We start from the raw sequence: 20,113 nt of genomic DNA on the forward strand, positions 1-20,113 counted from the left end.
TTGAGTATGGACGGCGTCTCATTCACAACAGTTCAGCCTGGGCTGTGGTCTTCTCCCTTGGAGAGAAGCAATGGCAATCGAGCATCATCTTTTTCTTTTATTTTTCTTTTTAAAAAATTTGTAGACTCTGCTCCACATTCTCCATGTTGATAACTATGCGAACACAAGCGGCCCCACACCCTACAACTTTAGATGACGGGCTTTATGTCCCACCGCCTGGAGCAGTTGGCTGTACACAGCTCTCCTCCCCGAACGCAGTGCCCTGACCCATGGCCGCTGCCTAGTGCAGAGCAGCCTCGGTGGAATCTGAGTCAGAGAACCAAGCCGTCTAGGGGGCTGTTCTCTGCCGAGAGAGCCAACAAGTGGGGTGAGATAACACTGCCCAGTTGTCCCTTCTACACTTGCTGATCTAATTCCTGCCCCCAGGAGAAGGGTGTGGTGGTGGGTCGGAGAGAGACGGGAAGAAATTCCCCCCCCACAGCCCACCCTCTGCCCCAACAGCTCCTTCCTGAGGTGATACTCAGAGGTTGGATATTAGGTACAGAAGTGGAAGTCACGCTTACTTCTGATGGCTTAGTGCGCATTTTAACAGTTCCAGCTGACGTGCATTTATCATCCCAGCTGACGTGCATTTATTCAGTCAGCAGTTGCTACGTGCCCCCCTGCACGCCCAGAGCTGCGATAGGTCCCAAGAGATTACGAAGAAGCAAGTGGCCCGGCTGAGCCCCTGTCCTCTGTAGAAGATGGGTGCGGACAGTATTTTTGTTTGTGAAATTTAGCAAATAGTTGGTCACTCAGAGTCACGGTGGGAAATTAGAAGGCCACATCTATGATCTGAAGTTTGTTGGGAACCATGTTGGCCTTCAAACGGCCTTCGGCGTGATTCTGGTTTTCTCGATATGCCGTCTAATGAAAAAGTGCGTTTCCTTTTCGAGAGTGGAGCGGGAGGGCGTCTTATAATGCGACTGATCCGGGGAGAATGACCTCATGCTCTCAGGGCTGAGCTGTTTCCCTTGGTGCAAGAGCAGGGTCGCCGTGGCCAGTCGGTGGCAGGAAGTACATGTGCAGGATGTTGCTGTTTCCCCTTCCTGACTGCTTTCCCAGACAGAGCATTCACGGCCATTGCTCAGCTTCCTGTTGGGGAAAACCTTGGCCACCGAGCGTCCACCTGCCACAACCGGCAAACCAAGGGCAGCAGAGTGACCGATGCTGTTGTGCAAGCCGAGCTTGAGTTCATGGACAGAGCCCTTCCCGACAGTATTAGGGACCTAAGACCTCTGACGCCCAGATGAAGCCGTTCTTTGTGGAGTTGAAGGGACAGGAGACGGCGGCCTTGGCAGGTCATGCTCTGGACCAGAACATCACAGGCAAGTGAACTGTGGGGACTCTGAGGGGTCTGGGCTGCAGAAAAGACAAGGTGATGTCAGGAGATGGCGCCTGTGGCCAGGGTGCTGTTGGGGGCAGTGGCAAGCACGCGTGTGGGGCAGCCCACCCGGTGTAGAGACGAGGGTGCACGTTGCTGGCCACGGTGTGGTCCCCCTCACCCAACACTGCCGGCTGCGCACCGCACTGGCCCGCAGACGGTACGGGTTTCAGTCCCTGATTCCAGGGTCCCGCAGTTGAGTAAGTTTCTTCGTACGGTCCTTGGATGGGGTCCAGGCTGCCAGCGAAAGAACGTGTTGGGAGCTGGAGGACATGCGGGCCCCCTGGCACTGTCTCAGCCCCAGGAGAGTGGCCCTTTCGGGACGCGCCCTGGGAATCTGTACCCATAAAGTGTTTCGTGGTGAGGTTTGGAGATGGCTGGTTGAGCGGGACCGATGTGTGGCTGCAGGGGGTGAGCGGGGCCGTGGTGTGTGCCTGCGGGACCCTGGGAACACGGAGGCCGCACACATGCCTCTGAAAACTCAGGTGCGGGCTCGGGGAATTTTATCGGAAGTCTCGCTTGGCTCAGCGACCTCCCTTCTCACTTCCTCGTCGCCCTGGTGGCTGATAACAGCAGGATGCAGGGGTCTCAGTGTCTGATTTGGGGCAGTTTGCTGTGTTCCAGAAACGGCCGCGAGTCCTGTGTCTCCCACCCTGGACTTCTGATTAGCGCCCTGGGGACGGGTGTGTGTTGTTTATCGGGATCTCAGCTACGTGACAGCAGCAAGGCCTTGGAGGAGAGCGTCACCGGGAGAGCGGCAGGCCTTGTTTAGAGCCCTTATGGCTAAGCCTTTGCTGTCAGCACCACTTTGTTCTCTCTTCCACCTCACTCCAAGGACGTGGTGTCTGCCTGTCGTAACAGGGCCTCTCCTAGAATCGCGGCCCTGCCTCATCCCCAGCCCAGTCAGCCTCCTGATTCTGTCCCCTGGCGAGTGACCCTGGATCGTCCTCAAGATCCCTGCTTAATCTTTCACCTCCAAGCCAAGACCAGACCCCAGGCTTGAGTCCCTGGTTCCCCTGTGGTCCTGTCTCAGATGCCACCAGGCTGTGTCCTCAGCAGAAGGCAGGTTCAGACTCTTTGTGACTCTTGGCGGGGGGAGTCACAGGAACTGAGAGACTGTTGAAGGCCCCTTCAAAGGGGGCCTGGCAAAGAGGGGGGCACTTTAGTGAGGAGGGAGAGGCATGCCTGGAGGAGGAACAGACTTGTACCGCTCAGCAGATGCTACCCCGTGATTGCACTGCCCCCAGAACCCTGAAGTTGGGGTGTGGAAGGAGCAGAGCCAACAGCTTCCTGCTCTCACCCCATTTTAAACTCCCATCCTTTGTTTCTACCCCCCCCCCCCACGATACTAAAGTGTTTCTAATTTTGGAAATGTCAAAATAATTAGAAATCGAGAGAAATTTCAACTAAATGTAAAGTGTGTATCCTCAAAACACTGTCGCTTTTTAAGTAAACTGTAGACTTTTTAAGAAAAATTGTGGTCAGTTTGGGGGGATTTGGGGAAATTTGCCTGCCTCCCATAAAAACAACCTTGATCTTATTAAATAAGGTGTAACTGAGGAAGGGAGAAAAGAGTGAAATCAGGTATAGATCATTCTACCGGCATAATTCATAAAAGTCATAATGACAGTAAATAATATCCGGACCTCTCAGGCTATCTGCAGTTAATTCAATCTCAGTGCCATCCCTGGATGAATACAGTTTATGGAGATATTCAAGGGATTCTAGAACTTTCTGCTCCTACCTGCCCCTCCCACAGCTTTAATGCAATCCTCTTTAATCCATGTGCACCTGGCATCGTGACCAGTAGGGGGCATATGTGAGCAATGTGCTAAGTGCGTGAAGCTCGCTGGGGTCCCACCTACTCAGTATGGGTCAACTCCAGCTACCTCACCAGGAGAGAGAAGACTTAGGCCATTGAAATCAATACATTTTTTAAAAACCTTAGAGTTTCCATGAATGTGAATTTTTATTAAATCCCCTTAATCAACTTCCTTCATCCACAAAAGCTGATATAATTCTGCGGGGGGGGGGGGGGGACCCTCAGACCATTAGAAGTACTTTCCATATTTTGTAAACACGTGCTGTTTATCAAGAAGAATGGTTCTCTTTGGAAGCACTGTCGCCTGAAAGCTCTTCCTGTTCAGGAGAGAAAAATAGGCTGGAAAAAGGAAAACAGATACATAGGTGCATGGCCCACCGGCGTGCAGTCATTGTCAAAGGCTGCAAACTTGGACTTGACGTCTTTAGGTGAAAGGGGCAGAGTCAAGACCACAGAAGCTCTGCTAGAAAGGAGAGGGCACAGCTGCAGCACTGGCCGCCCCCTTCTGTTGATGGATCTGTCCCTGTCTTCAGTCTTATTTCTGCTCCTGTCTGCTTCTGAGGCCTCGTCTCATCGGCCTCGCTTTCCCTGGGCCTCCGCAGGGAGGGCGACCGCGGGATGGATGAGTGTGTGGGTGGAGGAGGGAGGCGGGCGGAACTGCCCGGACCTGTCTGCTTGGGTGCGGCACCTCGTCCCAGGTGGACGGGATTCTCCGGAGGGTGGCAGCCTGACAGCCAGCCGGCCACCCCGCCCGTGGCCCCGCAGGGGACGGCTGCCCCGGGAGCATGCTGTCGGCAACCATGGTGGGGGCTCTGGTCCGAGGATGGAGGAACCGGAGCTCCCCTCGAAGGGCTGGGTCCCGACTTCTCAGCGCGCAGAGCCAGGATGGGACTCGGACTCAGGGTACGTGTGGGACACTTTGCTATGACCGTGTGATTTTGTTTAAGGGTTTGGGAAGGCGATCGTGACCTCATAAGCTCCCCTGGCCCCTTCAGATAGAATTGACAGCCTAGAGGCAGTTTTCTTCTCTGTATTATGGCTAACTCACTTATGGGAGGGTTATTTTCTCTTTTCTAGTCAAAAACATAGGCATCTTCAGTAGCCACACGGTAAAAGATTATTACCCCCGCCTTGTTTTCTCTCTAAAGCTTTTATTTTATATATAATCCTTGTTTCCTGTTCTTCGTATTTGAAAAGGTTTCCTGGCTTTTAGCAAATTCTACCTAGATTGTATTACTTTCCTACCTCTGGGATGGGAAATGGTAAAAGTAGTTTGCCTCTGGGTTCCCCGTTTATTATTTTTATTTTCTGTTTTGTTACTGCTGTTTCGAGGCAACACTGGAACTCGTGACCCAGATGCGGCTCACCTGGTCCCTTAGTTCAGGAGGTTCGGAGGCCCCATGGCGACAGGCCTTCGCCGGAATGGCATGCTTTTGAACGCCCGACCTCCTGTTCTGCCTGGACCTTGCACTGCTTGGTGGGGCCTGTTTGGAAGGGCGCCCCCGGGTTGCTGCTCACTGACCTCTGGGAAGTGCAGGGCGGCAGGTATGAGCCAGGGGTGGTCAGTCCCCGGACCTTCCTGGGCTGCCCTGCCATCCCCTCAAAGTGCTTTCGTCTGACCCAGGGCCCTGAGAGTGTCCTAGGCGGTTAATGCAGCTGCTCTTTCAGTTCAGCGAATAGGTGTGGAAGGCCAGTATGTGCCTGGCGTTTTTCTAGATGCTGGCACGCTCTGATTTATAGCTGACCTACAATTGAGAGGTGGAAAAATTGAGTGTTGTCAATTGTTTGGTTCTCACGGTGATTTCAACCATACTTTCCTGGCTCAAGAGGAGTCAAGCCAAGAGATTATTTTTAAAGTGATCTGTTAATAGTCATGGCAAAGTAATAAATTAGTTATTCAACCAGATATCCAAAAGAGAGAGAGCTCTTCTGGGTTCTAAACTGCCCAAAGGATTAGTAATTATTTGTAAAACCTAGGCATCCGGTAAGAAGTGTGAACACAGTATTTCAAACGTCGATCACCTGGTTCTGCTCCCAGTCAGTTTATTTAAGAATAATCAGAGCTTTACAAGATGACAGAGTAATATGTTAACATGTAAGGAATGGTCTTTTTTTTTTTAAACAGCTTTATTGAGATATAATTGACACCCACACAATTCACCCATTTTAAGGGTACAATTCAGTGTTTTCTGTTATATTACAATATTGGTTTTTAAAATTGTAAAATATATATCATATAAAAATTGATATTTTAACTACTTTTAGTGTATAAGTCAGTGGTATTAATTACATTCACAATTTTGTGCAACTGTTACCGCTGTCTATTTCCAAAAATGTTTTATCACCCCCCCAAACAGAAATTCTATACCCATTAAGCAGCAACTCTCCATTCTCCCTGGCCCCCGCCTTTGGTAACCTCTAATTCTACTTTCTGTCCCCATGAATATGCCTATTCCAGATATTTGATATAAATAGAATCATACAATGCTTTCCTGTATGGCTTTTGTGTCTGGTTTACTTTGCTCGGCGTAGTGTTTTTGAGATTCACCTGTAGCCTGTGTCAGAAGCTCATTTCTCCTGATGGGACAATAGGTTTTAATGCCCTTATATCTCATTCTGTTTCCCTTAAATGGACCTGAATTTCTAACCTGATCAGGGAGGACTCTTCGGGTATTTTCAGTCTGCTGGCATTTTTATATTTAAGTTATTTAAAGCGTGAAGAGGCTCTTAGGAAGGTATTTATTTTCAGTTAGTTCTTCCACAACAGGGGCCATAGATTAATCTTTAAAAAAAATCTTTATATCTCTAATGCCTAGTTCAGGTCCTGGCATAGAGTAATTAGTCAACAATCTTATCTTGGGATGGACAGATGAGTGGTTTTTAAGGTTTCACTCTTGAGTATCAGGAAAGAGATTTTAAATAAAAAGCTATATGGTCTTTACGCTTCAGTTCCTTATTCTCTGGGCAGTGATCATTTCTTTTGACATAAATGTACAGTTGTGATTGTTTCAAATATTTAGTGATATTTAGAATCACTAAATATCAAGAGCAGGTGTATTGTGTAATATAAATATTTCACTGCGACATGTCAGATGTTCCCTCGGGAGATCCAACAATGCCTGGCTCGTGGGTTGAGTGAGTATCTGGGGATGTTTCTTATTGAGGGGGATCGGGGAAGCCCAGCTGGTAAGCACTGTGACTTGAGACAAGTCTTGTCAGCTCATGAACTTGGCTCCGTCTACCTCATTACTCTCTGTCAGTGCTGGGCCCAGGAACCGGGAGCCGTCAGACCGAAACAGAAGCTGCCCCAACTTCAAGCAGCCCTTTTAGACCTCACTGGAGTAAGGAAACGGAAGGCAAAGGTGGATTTGGGGTGACTCAGTTTTCATCTTTAAATACAAAATGTAACTTCATTTCTGGCCGTCCTGCCCAAATGAAGTCGGGGCGCATGTGTTTACAGACAGGGAGCCCAGCACTCAGCCACTCCCAGGCGCTCTTGCTGTGCTCTGAGCCTTTCCAGGGCTCCCGGGAAGGGCTCGAGAGTGGGAATGGGGAATGCAAAGCGACCCTGGGTCAGGACCTGAAGTCATCCAAGGCTGTCCTTGCTGGAGATGATTTCCCCACCCACTTTCCAGTAGCGAGTCGAGCAAACATTTGGAAATTTTAAATTGCAGCTAAGTTATCTGCTTCGTTGAGGGGAAGTGTTCGTTTGGGAAACTCTGTTCTCCTTCAGTGGAGCCCCTGTGAACGCCAGAAGGACGGTTGGATCACTCCTTGCACTTCGCATATGCCGCATGCACTGTAATCTTGCCCTGCGACCCTCCCTCTGGATCTAGATGGTGAGCCCCGCTAGAGCTCTGTGGCTTGATATTCCCTAAATCCCTGTGCCCAGTGTCCTCGTAGAGTAGACACTTCATGACTATTTCACAGCAGTGACTTCAGAAACATGCAATGAAGACGTTATAAAATAAGGAGCCTGGTTTTCATATGTGGCCTGTGCAATCTGTCTTATGCTCTGTGAGTCATACCAGGTACTTAAGTTATTATTGCTTTCTACATTTCAAAGGCATACAGACTACCATTGTCCTAAATATAAAATAATAATTTCTGACTGCAGAGCTGTACACCCTGTTGTCGAAAAGAAAGCCCTTCCTTCCTCATTGCTCAGTGACAGCCTGTAATCATCTTTGAGTGATTTCTAAGATTCTTTCTAAACCACTATTTCCTTCATTATGTTGGCCGGGGAACAGTTCTCCTTGTGTCAGTGGAATGGGTCTCATGCCTTCCCAGGCCCATCACCCGCCTGGTGAGAAGAGGGAGCTGTAAATCTCAGCCAACTTTCCTTCTCAACAATGACCCTGGGAAGAAAAGTCAGATGACAAAGTCAGCTAACCACCAAATATTTATTGAGGACCTTTGAAAAGTTTCAGGTAGCCATTAGAGTATGACTGAGCTCTACCAAAGCCCATTTCCTCATTTAGTTCCAGCCTCGGATTGAAGGAACAGGGGATCAGGGGTAGAGTTGGGTCCCTGTCCAGCCAGGACATGACCCGTTTCCTTCTATAGGCCTAGGTGGAATTTGAAGTAGCCTTCAGATCCCACCTGGAATTTTTTGTTTTGTTTTTTAATATTTTTATTTATTTTTAGAGAGGAAGGGAGAGGGAGAGAGAAACATCAGTGAGAGAGAGATTGGCTTCCACCTGTACGCCCCTCTTGGGGATTGGGCCCACAATCTGGGCATGAGACAATGCTCAAACAACTGAGCCACGTAGGCCCAACTGGAGTTTTTAACCTTACCCCATGTATGACCTGGCAACTACAGGCGTGGGTGAAATGAACTCCAAGACACTGCACATCGCAGTGTGGTCTATGGTTTGTATATAAACTAAAAGCATTTTCTCTTTGGAAATTAAAATTAAAATTTACTCCACTTTATAATTAATGGTAATGACTCAATTTGATAATAATGCTTTAAAATAATTTACTATATCTGTCACTTTTCTCATGGGATTTAATAGACTCATACTCTGACCTAAATAATTTTACTTAGTTCACATCAGGTATATATTCCTTTCCCCATATTTCCCCATAATTAACTGTGTAATTACCACTTAATAAGAGCCCCTTATTTTAATTAGAATAATCACAGGGTTCATGAAATAATAAATATTCACTGAGCAGCTGCTGTGCATAAGACTAATGAGCCTGCTGGAAAGATAAAATAATTTCTAAGGCTTGTCCTTGACCTCAAAGGAGTATTTGTAATCTAGAGAAAACAAGTGTAAAGAAATACAACAAATATAAATAGGCAGAAGTAAGTGCTAAGAGAACATCAGTGGAGGAAATGATGAATTTTGAGAGATAGTACAGAGTTTACCACATATGTAGAACTTGAATTGGGCCTTCCAAATCCTTGAGGATACTTCCAACTCTGAAATTATGGCTAATAGAAAGTAAATATTGGCTTTTATCACACTTTTAGTCATTTTTAAGTAACAAAGATTCGACTAAGTCAAACTGAAAAATCAATCTCGTTATATCCTGTCGAGGCAATGATAGCATGTAAGCAAATTCCAAGGCCCCGCGTGCATTGTGGTTTCCACGATCGGAGAAGAGTGGAAAGAGCGTTCAAGGGCAGGGACCAGCACAGGCAAAGGCACAGAGGCACGGAAAGCTCGTGGCAGTTGTGGAGAAGGTTGAGTTGTCCAACACCGCTGCAGTTCCCGCCCAGACTTTAGAAGACCTGAGCTTGGACTTGATCTATAGACCATAACGATATCAAGCTTTCCTGGCAGAGGGTAACCTACATCCTGAGTTTTAGATGATAGCTATATAAAGAAATGGTCTTAGGAAGCAAGAAATTGAATTTTTCAAGATACATTAAGGAGGTTTTTGCAATGATTCCAGCCAAAACTATGAAGGTGACGGTAATGATAGAGAGAAAGGGTGGATAGAAGAGACATAAACTTAATTGATTCTATTTTATGACCTATGCAGTAGTTACTGTAGCTGTTATTTAGTAGGTTTCATCTCAATGCTTCTACCCATGGATTTAATTTATAGAGTTGACTGAAGGACAGCACAGAGACACTAATGCCACTGAAAGATTTTTATTATGTACATTTCCCAAGAGGACGGGGCATGGCATGCCACACAGGGCCACAGGGGGAAGCACCAGTGTCAGTCAGGAGGCAGAAAGGAGCGAGAGGAAAGCCTAGGCCAAGCCTTTATTGGGGTTTCCATGGGAAGGGCAAGGCAGGGCAGGGAACACCGCTTAGCATCAGCTGGTTTGTCTAATTCCAGCAGCCTCGGCCCATAGGAGCTGTCCCCAGTTGTCTGGTACCTGCCCTGGGGTGAGGGAGGCAGGGGAAGCACTGCTTCTACGTGAGTCAGAGGAGGAGGTGGTTCGGAGTGTGTGCTCTGGATCGCAGGAGGTGTAAGTAGCTTTGGCTGTTAGCTCGGCCCTCTAATTCATGGTTGCCAAGTAGACTGGTACAGAATCTAAGGAAACACGAGTCAGAAAATCTACATCCCTAGATTGGCTAAATGCTTCATGTGCTTTATCTCACTCATTGCTCTCAGCCATCTGTGGTATGTGCCCCCATTTCATACTTGAAGCAACTGAGCCCCAAAATGATTCAGCAACTTACCCAAGTTCACACAAGTAATCATGACTTTTTGAGCTGGATTCAATCCTGGACATCAACTCCGGCCCCTGCTGCTACTCTCTGCGCTCCATCGCCCATGGCCTTCTCTGCTTGATGACTCTCCCTCTCTCTGGGCTCAGATGTGAGGCGAGTCCTGCTGAAAAGGGAGTGATGGGCACTTGTAGAAGCTTCTCCCAAGCTCACTGGGTTAAGGAATAGAGGTAGATTTATGTGGTTCACTGTCTCTCTGTAAGTACAGATATGTACAGTGGTGGCCTATCATTTGGCATGTGAAAATAAATTAAGTAAATGTGTGACTTAATCACTGTACCATCCCTTTCTGGAAATGCTTCTAAACTTTTGGCTTCTCTGTCATCGTTCAACTCTGGGACTTGGGAGCTCTCAGGTCACCAAAGCCCTTATGAGATTCCTTCCTCCCCTGTGTCATCAGCCAGTGAGCAGCATTACCTACAGAATAATCTCAGATTTCCCTGGGAGAGATGGTGAGGTCATGCATCAGCAACTACTCTGTTTGGTCACAGTCCAGCCCGGTTCCCTGGTGCAGGCCAACCACTCCCCATGAGCTCTGTCTCTCACAACTGCCATGACTTTGTTCTCTGACACTCGGCTGCCACCTCACCCCCGCCCCTCTCCATACATCTTCATGCGTCACATCCTTGGAGAGTCAGCTGGGTGTGAGGTGGGAAGGTGTCCATGGCACCTGTAAATCATGCAACGAGATTTGCGAAGCAGCTGCTTGCCCATGTGGGGATGCAGAGCCACGAGTGGCCTAGGTCAGGGCCTCAGGGAGCTTGTGGCTGGCTTAAGAGACGGGGTCAAATAGTAAAAGATGCAAAAATAATTCAAGGCCGTGGAGGCTGTGCCACGCGCGAGTGAGGGAGTCCTTCCCAGCCGAGCTTGTACCGCTCCGTAGGTGGGTATTGCTTCGTGCGTCTTCGCCTTGCTGCTGGCTTCTGTAGTTCACCTGCGGCTCCGATTCCTTAGCGGGACTGGGACCCATCAGACAGGTATCGCAGGTCTAGTTTCTAAGAGCCTTTGCCTAAGGGACATGGCAGGAGTTCCTGTTCCCTACCCACCATGAGTTGAGTTTTGTGAGGATGGCCCCTGTCCTTGCATTGGGGACAGGGAGCTATGATAGCAGAGAGAGTCACATTTCAGTTCCAGCGTTGGACTGTCTGGCTCAAATACCAGTTCTACCGCTTACTAGTTGTCTGACTTGGGAAGTTACTTCATCTCTAAGTGCCTTGTTTTTCTCAAGTGTGAAACTGGGAAGATAGTAATAACCTTCCTTTTAGAGTTGTAGGAATTAACTGAGTTAATTTTTTTTTAAATATATCTTTATTGATTTCAGAGAGAGGAAAGGAGAGGGAGAGAGGGAGATAGAAACATCAGTGATGAGAGAGCCATTGATCGGCTGCAGCCCGCAACCCGGGCATGTGCCCTGACCGGGAATTGAACCCCGATCGCCTGGATCCTAGGTCGATGCTCAGCCGCTGAGCCACGCCCGGTCAGGCAAACTGAGTTAATTTTTTAAAAAGAAGCTTAAAAATGGCACCTGGCACATAGAGAAGATTCCGTAAGGTTGATACTATTATGAGTTATTAGCTTGTGCTCCTCATGGCTGTGATTCCCGTCTCTCAGAGGTTTTCTAGTGAATTCCTAGTACCCGGAGCTGCCTAGTCTTTATGTCATGTTCATCCATTTCCTATGCTAGTAAATTTTTATAAAACTGAAGTTTAAAAACTTCAGCATAAGCATTTCCCCTGGAATACTGGAAATATTGGTGTCTTATTATGACAGTGACATTTTAATAGCCAACAAGGGCTTTTAAAAGAATTGGGAAGACACTCAGCATCTGTTGGTCTCCGCGTTGGAGCTGCTGTTGTGTTTTTGTTTCCATGTGAACCTTCTTTTTTCAAAAGTTTATAAGCCTTTTGCTCCATGGTGAGATTCAGCAACAAGTTTCTGTTCCAAAGAACAATATTTGTCCTACTCGAACGTCGACCCCGGTTTCCATTTTCTTTGCAGAGAAGTTGCTCTGAGCTTTATGCTTCTAGAACTTGGATTTAGCTTGATGTTCTTGCAAATGTAATTTTTCATATTTGATCATTTTGAAAAGCTTCTTAAAAGCTGCAAATACAGCAAGCACATTGTCTTTTGGCTTTTTGATGCTGAGCTGCCTTTGGTTGGTCTTAGTGTGAGATAAGGTGTAGAAAATGTTAGGAATTCATTAGAAATATATCCCTGTTCCACAGGCTGGGATCCTAGACTGCAAAAATATTTTTTCCTTCGAGAGAAAGTTGCTGATACCCCTGTCCTTGAAATTTTAAAGCACAGGGCAGTGGTTAAGAACTCTAGCACCAGAGTAAACAGATCTGGCTAGAATCCTGGCTCTGCTGTGACCAGTGGTGTAACCTTGGACTTGAACACAGCCTGCCTACGCCTCCACCTGCCCATCTTTGAGATGGGGATGATAGAGGCCTTGGAAGGCCTGAGTGAGACAGTGCATACCAAGTGCTCACAGCAGCGCCTGACAGCCATGAGCACCCAGAGGCTCATCATTGCACAGCTCTCACCCTGCAGTTTCTGCGATGAACTGTATCTGGCTGTTGAAGTTTTCTTGAAACAAAATGAGCCCTCCTTGAATGGAAGGGGATTTTGTGTGAAAATGCCTGTAAAGTGACCAAGAGTACTTACTTAAGTCACTCTAGTCAGGAAGAAAAATGCTAAGATAGTCATTCAAATTTAGATTCTTCACCTTAAAAATGTGAATTTCTCATTTTCTTGACTATTTTCACAACCGGTCACGTGAACTTGGGTTTCTCTTTTTGTAAGTTACGCAGAGAGGACAGAAAACCCGTCACCAGCCTGCAGCAGCGTCGAAAGCCCAGGCTGCCTGTCAAGGTTGCGATGAGGAAGGATTCAGATCAAGGAGAATATTTTAGAAGGTCTTCCCTGTGCAAATATGTTTAAGAGTCCACATGTTCTTTAAATTACTTCTTTCATAGCTTCAGCTGAAAGTCTAGGAATGGGTACTAAGAGCAAGAGATCGGCGGGAATGCCACCGACGGGAGAAGTGGCCTGCTCCCGGGGTGGCCCACGGTGGCAGCAGGCTGCCAGCTCTGGAAGAAAATCTGCAGGTTTTAATGTGAAATCAGAAGATGACATTTAGACACTTGTTAATCTTGCTTTAAATGCTTTGGCTCTCTAGTTACACACACTTAAACATGCACATACACACACACACACACGCACTCACACAACCCTGTGCACATACATGTCTCCCTTTTCGGTGACACATCCGTGCTTCTTCCAGAGGCCTGTTTCTCTTCAAACCCCTTGACCTCGCTTTGCGGCTGTTTCTGAACAACAGTATCTCTATGCAAAATGCATGAAAGGAATCTTAAGCCAACCAGCATTTGAAAAATGAATAACTGATTCATGAGCGTGATTTTACAAGTGCTTGTTAAGGCCAGAGATGTAAGAAGTCATCTGTGCAGAGGAAAACGGTCCCCAGGTAAGTGTTCTTTAAAGGTCTTCTTTGTGTGCGCGAGACTGAGTCCGCTGGTGGGGCACTGTAGAAATCCAGTTTGAAAGCTTTTACAGAGGTGGATTCCTGTTACATGTTATCTGTTGAATGCAAGACTTGGTTGTATTTCAAAGGATAAAACTGCTTTTGAACTACCAAGAAAATATGCAAGACTTTATGCTATGATCACTGAAAAAGTCCTTGGTTTTGATTATTTTGAAGGTTTTTAATTTTATATACACCTATATGTTTATACATGCACAACATACATATATTATGTATGTACTTATATACATATATGCTGTGCTACATTCTACTAAAGATTGAGTGGCAACTATATATTCCTATCAGAAGTACTTTTAAAACTATGAATACATTTAAGCATTTTAAAATTTCTCCGGGAGCCGAAATAGACTATATGTGAAAATGTGATTCTGAAAAAGTAAGGACCATTACAAACAACTTGTAAATCCTTGAATTTCAAAAACTGGACAGAATAGTAAATTTTCAGTTACTTGGACCTACAGAACAATTTGACATGCGGTAGGTTAGGAGAGAGCACAAACTTGGAGCCCGCTCTCCAGCTGTGCGCCTGGGCAGGTTCTTTGAGCCCTCTCCCCATGTCCTCAGAATCTTTGTGGGGTGGCCCAGCTTAGGGCACCAGCCCTTGAGGGAGGGAGTCTGGGTGGGCAGAGGGAGGGGGAGTGGGGAGATTTCAGGACACTCAACTGGGGAGCGGAGTGTCTGGTCCGGGACAAGCTTCTCCTGTTTCAGAGTCCTGCCCAGGGCGGGCCGTGAAGGGAGGAGCCCTGTGCAGAAGTTCTGCTCGCTCATTCGGGATTCACAGGGCCCCAGTGGGGCTGCCAGCTCTTCCTGTGCACCGGGAGGACTCTGGCTTCTCCAGCTATTGGAACATCTGTTTACACTGGCCGGCTCGCTGCTGGGAGGTTGACACAGACAGCTCCCTGCTGCGCAAAGGGAAGATGCTGTGTTTTGTTTCCTGACACCAGAGCGGCTTTCTCAGGGAGAGGAATAGAAAATGTCACCCCAGTGTTACCTGCTTGGGAAAGTGGTTCTAGTCCCGTTGATGGACCTGGAGAACCTGCGTCTTAGGGGCTTCTGAAGACCTGCTGTCCTTCTGATTGGCTTCTCCATCTTTTTTTTTCTTTTTTTTTACTATTTCAGCTAAAAACCAAATACTATTGGCAAGTGCATCAAACTGGGAGATCAGTTGTAAAGTACCTTGTGTTGTATCAATTTTGAAAGTTAGTTGGCGTATTAATAGTTGAGTCCCTAACCTGTCTACATATTATGAAAATGAGGTACAGAGTAAAACCTTAGTTATTCCAGCTAATTGAAATAGTTTTAATATTTACGTGTGTGTGTGTGTGTGTGTGTGTGTGTGTATGAAAGTGACACTGCTCATGCAAGAATATTTGGGGAACCGTTAAAAAATTGATAAGATTGACTTGCAATAAACACAGCAATGGGGCATCTAAAGATTACTTAGGGCCCGGCTGGCATCGCTCAGCGGTTGAGCATTGACCTAGGATCCAGGAGATGGCAATTTGATTCCAGGTCAGGACACTTGCCCGGGTTGTGGACTCAGTTCCCGGTTGGGGGCGTGCAGGAGGCAGTTGATCAATGACTCTCTCATCATTGATGTTTCTCTCTCTCTCTCTCTCCCTTCCTCGCTCTGAAATCAATAAAGGCATATTTAAAAAAAAAATTACTTAGGGAAATATAACCAAATCCAAGTACCTCCTACATGTTACCCCAGGCCAGGCGATTCAGAGAGCTCTAGAGCTCCTCATTTATTCTTTTATGGCAACTGTGCAGGTTGTGTGTGAGTTTGGGTGGGGTTAGGATCTGTGTATACCAAATCTTAGGTTCACTTCTCACTTTAAAAGAGACTGACTTCACTAATAAACGTTCGCATCTGCAGGTAACTTGAAAAGCAGGTTAATTTGATTATAATTGTTAAGCTCAGTGTCTGAAAAAAATATATTTTACAGTTCTTTTTTTCAGGGAGAGCCTCATTTATATAATTTATGTGCTTGACACCTATCTTTTTCCCATGGCTAGTACAAAGACCAGTTCCAAAGTAACATTGGATGATAGCGACAGTGTTCATCACCATTGCATCTTTTCATTTCTTCTCTGTTTTTATGTCTTTCACAACCAAATGTAACTGTCCTCAAAACTGGTGAAATCTGAATGTACCCCATGGGCTGGGCTGCCCTGGTTTTATGACTGTGCTGTGGTTACGTGAGACGTTGCCCTTGGGGGAGCGGGGAAGGACACAGGAGACCTTCTTTCTTTCTTCTCTCTCTCCCCTCCCCCTTTTCTTTGCTTTCCTTCTTTTCATATCTTTTTTCCTTCCTTCCTTCCTTTTTTTTAGCTTACCAAGTTATACTTACTTCAAAATAAAAAAAAGCAGTTAACATAACTTTTTCCTAAAACCCTTACCTGAGGTCTCTCGTGCCTAACAGATATTCCAAAAAGATGCTTTGGTTCAATAAGTGACTATTGAGTATTAAGTCCTGTGAGGTTTGTGGGTAACAGATACTTGCCTTGTAGATGCAGGCGCTCCGTAAATATTTCTTGAATGTCATGGTCTCCAAATCACCTTGCTAACGGGGAAGAGAGTTTTGATTTTGAGGTCTGCCTACTCACTCAGTCACGCCATGTGGCCCTGTCTGCTTGCCTAAGCAATCGGGCCCACCCCTGGGCTCTCTTAAGGAACAGAGGCGGTAATGTTGAGAGCTGGTGGCATTCCGTGAGCACCTAGTATGTGCCAGGCTCATGCCTTACGCTCATTAAATATCTTAAGCCTCAGAGCACCCGTGACATCATGAAAACCAAGCAAGTTTAAACGTGGCAAGTTTAAACAGTAATTAATGTCCCTAATTGCAAAATAGTTCACTCTACGAGGGATCTTAATGAAAGGCACTGGATCCTCTCAGCTAAACAAATAAACAAAAAAATTTCCTTTTGAGTTATAATGTAAACAAAAGGCAACTTTGAAACTGTGTAATTGTTCTTGTCTTCTGAGAATAAGTCCTGGCAGTTAGCCGTAGCCCCTGCTAGTTTTGTTAGCTCCTGCTAGGTTCGGCATCGAAAGAGCCAAATTTCAGATCACAAGCTTTGGTCAATAGCTCAGAGTGAGAATAATATTTACCATTGGCAGTAGGCAGGTTTGTATTGTTTCAGACTGGTCATGTGCTGGGTAGGCAGAGAGGGTCACAGGAAGCACCAGTAGTAGAGTGAATCGTGGTGCAATGTGCCAGGTAGAAGCTTCCAGGTGTCTCACCTAAAGGGGCAGGAGGAGGCATTCCATGCCAGCACGCAGGGGGACCAGCGGGCTGACCAGCCTCCCTGGGCCTCTCGCCATCACAGAGCAGCTGGGACCCACCGTTTAACGGGATGGTGCGAAATGAGGGGAGCGGCAGCCTCATTCTGGCTCAGCCACTGACGAAGTAGGTCATTGATTCTGAAAATGTGTTCCCAAGACCAGCAGCATCAACACCACCTGGGGACTCGTTTGCAATTCTCAGGCCCCACGGCAGACCCCCGGAATCAGTGGGGCCCTGCAGCCTGTGTTCAGCAAGCCTTCCCGGTGATTCGGACGCCAGCTGAGCTTTGAGAACCACTGGGCCGGCTTACCTTGGGCAACCCTCTCTCCCGGCTTCAGCGTCATCTTCTATAAAATGGGAGGTTTGTAGTAAATGGTTTCTAAGGCCCCTCTCTGAACTCCAGGCCCACACCCTGAGCTCTCTAATTCTAGACCTGTGATGTGAATTTACATGTCTGGCGGTATTGCACAGTCACTGAGGGGACAGGCCCTGAAATCTAACTGGCTGGGCTCGAACTCTGCTGCCTCTTATTAGCCGCGTTGCTTGCCCAAGCTACCTGCTGAGACTTCCTTTCGTTGAGTGCTTCATCCGTACAAGGGAGATGAGAGCACCGATGTCCCAAGGGGGTTGTGAGAAGTTGATCTGAAGCTGGTAGAACAGTGCCTGGCACACAGGAAGTACTCACACACTAGGTGTGTTGGCAGACTTCTCTCCCGAAAATATTTCGGCACTCTGACAATAGGAATTATGGCGTGCACGGCTTTATTTCCTATGACTGGAAATGATGGATGTTTTATAAGTATATCACTGAAGTCAAATGGCAACCCATGAAATAAGATGGTCCCTGATGTTAAAAAGACTGAGTTTGATTGACATTAAAATCCAGGATCGTGTGGTACCTTAATTTAGAGATATGGTGACATTCTTGTGGCATAGCTGTAGCCACTACCCTGGAACCCTTATGACCGTATTTAACCTAACCTCCTTAAAGGCCCTGTCGCCAAATATAGCCACATCTGTGATATAAATCACAGGGCTTCACGTGATTTGGGAGGTCCTGGGGGGGTGCACACCATTCAGTCCACAACAGTGATTTAAGAGTTCTTGGACGACACCTAGGAAAATGCTGGTTTAGAGGATGCGCTAACATAACAACCACGATTTCATTTGTCAAGCATTTGGTTTACGACACCATTAGGATAACGGGTGTATTAAAATGTCTACGTAGATTAAAACCTCTGTCTACAAAAAATATGTAAATGCAGAGTATGTTTCAACTGCCATCGGAGCACCCATTTCCATAAATTACGAATGGTTCTGCTCATCTTCAAAGGAAGTCCTGTAGATGACATCATGGAGCTGGATTTACTGATGCAGAGGAGAAGGATCCCCTGCTCTCTGTCACTGCCTTGTCACGGGGTTTCCAGACAAGCCCCAGAAGAAAGCAGACAGCCACAGGTACGGCTTGTCCTCGCTTGGCCTGAACCCGGGTTTCCAGCCCTGCTCTGGCCCCCGCTGTGCCTGTCCCATGCCCCTGAGCCTGGAGGTGCGCTGCGGTGACCATGACCACGTGTCGGAGCTGTGATGACAAGCGCAGGCCGGTGCAGCCCTCTGAAGTTTGTCAGCTTGCTTGGTCCGGTGCAGTCTGGAGTACTTTTCCCTCGGGGAAGCTTTCCTCTCCTCTCTGCCATCAGGATTAGGGGGTCGTGGCTGGTTTGTCCCCCCCCCTCCCAGCTCCAGAGGGAGGGTATCACATATCAGAGAGTTTCTTATTCAGAAAGACTTGGGTGCGCCTGCGAGTCCTCACTGAGGCAGGCCTCTGTGCGTTAGAAGTTTATCTCCAGGGTTCAGAAAGAACTGGGCGCGGGGGTGCAGGGCGGGGCTTTCCCCCTTTCCAGGAAAAATGCTGATGAGTTAGGCCTCGGGTTTCTTTTGAATGCTCAGTGTCACATGCACCAGGGCTCTTCCAAGTGAGGGGCCTGCTTCCTCTCTTTCTTTTCTTGCCCATAAGCCCAGCCTTCCAGTCCTTGCTTATTTTGATGGGACTGGGATCTGCAGCCCTAAGTCTTAGATACTGTCCTGTTATTTTTAAAAAAGGTACAACAAAAACGAATGTTTTATGAGATTAGGATGTGATATGTAAATTTTGACATTTATAGTTGATCTTGGCTTGTTTTTCAGAAGAGTATCAAAAACCAAGGCCCCCTTCAATATTTGTAGAAGGGTCTTAGGTGGCCGGACCCCCGAGTGTGGCCAGACATCTCAATGTGCTTTTCTTCCAGCTGTGGTTTTGGTCTTACTGTCTCAGGATTTTTCAGTGTCAAAGTCTGACACTAAGCTCTTGGGGTGTTTGGTTTGGCAGAATTACCATTTACACTGCTTCTTCTATCTTAATTCCTTCAGAGACCCTGAATAAATTCTAACGTTTATTGATGTGTTGTAGGTTTGGGAAAGAGCTACCAGGATAAAGACTTTGATTAATATAAAGAGTGAAAAAATGAAAATAAGAGCTCGTGGGGCTCAATGGTAAAGACAATTTAGATTTTCTGACCTGTAATTAATGTTCTCCCACCCCTCAACTGTAAACATTTGTCCCTTACCTCCTCACTAAACCTTTCTGTGCTGGTTCTGATCTTAGGGTATCTTTTTTTTTGGCCTAATCTTGTATAGCATAACAAACAACAAGTAATATTTTTAATTCTCTGTTTCATTTTCGTATGATTTTTAAAATGAAAAGAAATAAATTGTTCTTCCGAGATTATTTCTAGTAATCTGGTCATTCTAGGACTACTAGAATGGAAATAGTATAGTATCCAAATGAGTCCATGTATGTAACCCAGAGTCAAATTCTCTAGGCTCCAGGGGACAGGCACGTCATATAAAGGAGTGAAGGGGGACAGGTGTCATACTGAAGGGAGTAGTGGGGACTGCAGCCAAATGGAAACACACAACCGGGATAATGGGTGCAAGCTTAGCTCTACCTAGTGTTGCCAGTACACATGTGAGAGTAGTGGTGACTGATGTTTCTTCTTTCTTTTCTGACACTCCCTTCCCAAGCCAAAAATATCTGCATTTCTATGTGAAAAATCCTAACTTTTAAAATTTGGTTCCTCAATTGAAAGAAATTTAAACCCAGTGTTGACAAACAAGTATTTAGGTCACCCTTTGCCTGCTCGGCCTCAGATCACTTCTGGGGGAGTGAGTCTTCAACTCACACCAGGCCTCACCATCCCTACGGGTACTGGGTAAGTCACAGCTATATTGCTTGAGAGGTTATAGCTGTTTGTTCTTTCTCTCCCCCCCCCCTTCCCCTCT

At 46.6% G+C, this 20,113-nt stretch overlaps 1 protein-coding gene across 2 annotated transcripts in view; it reads left to right on the forward strand.

The window, feature by feature from the left end:
* The first annotated feature begins 1,205 nt into the window (after positions 1-1,205).
* The window catches only part of PLEKHG1 (pleckstrin homology and RhoGEF domain containing G1), a 114,211-nt gene continuing 95,303 nt past the window's right edge, over positions 1,206-20,113 (forward strand). Inside the window, exon 1 of one of the 2 annotated variants that reach the window (XM_087817688.1) lies at positions 1,206-1,367. In XM_087817688.1, coding sequence (XP_087673814.1) covers positions 1,289-1,367 — 79 coding nt within the window. In that variant the 5' untranslated portion in view covers positions 1,206-1,288. Of the gene's footprint in view, positions 1,368-4,030; positions 4,149-20,113 lie in introns of those variants that run through there. The other variant, XM_087817687.1, reaches the window with a different exon arrangement.

This window comes from Miniopterus natalensis, chromosome 5 (genome assembly GCF_054644295.1).
Source record: "Miniopterus natalensis isolate mMinNat1 chromosome 5, mMinNat1.hap1, whole genome shotgun sequence".
Taxonomy (NCBI): Eukaryota; Metazoa; Chordata; class Mammalia; order Chiroptera; family Miniopteridae; genus Miniopterus; species Miniopterus natalensis.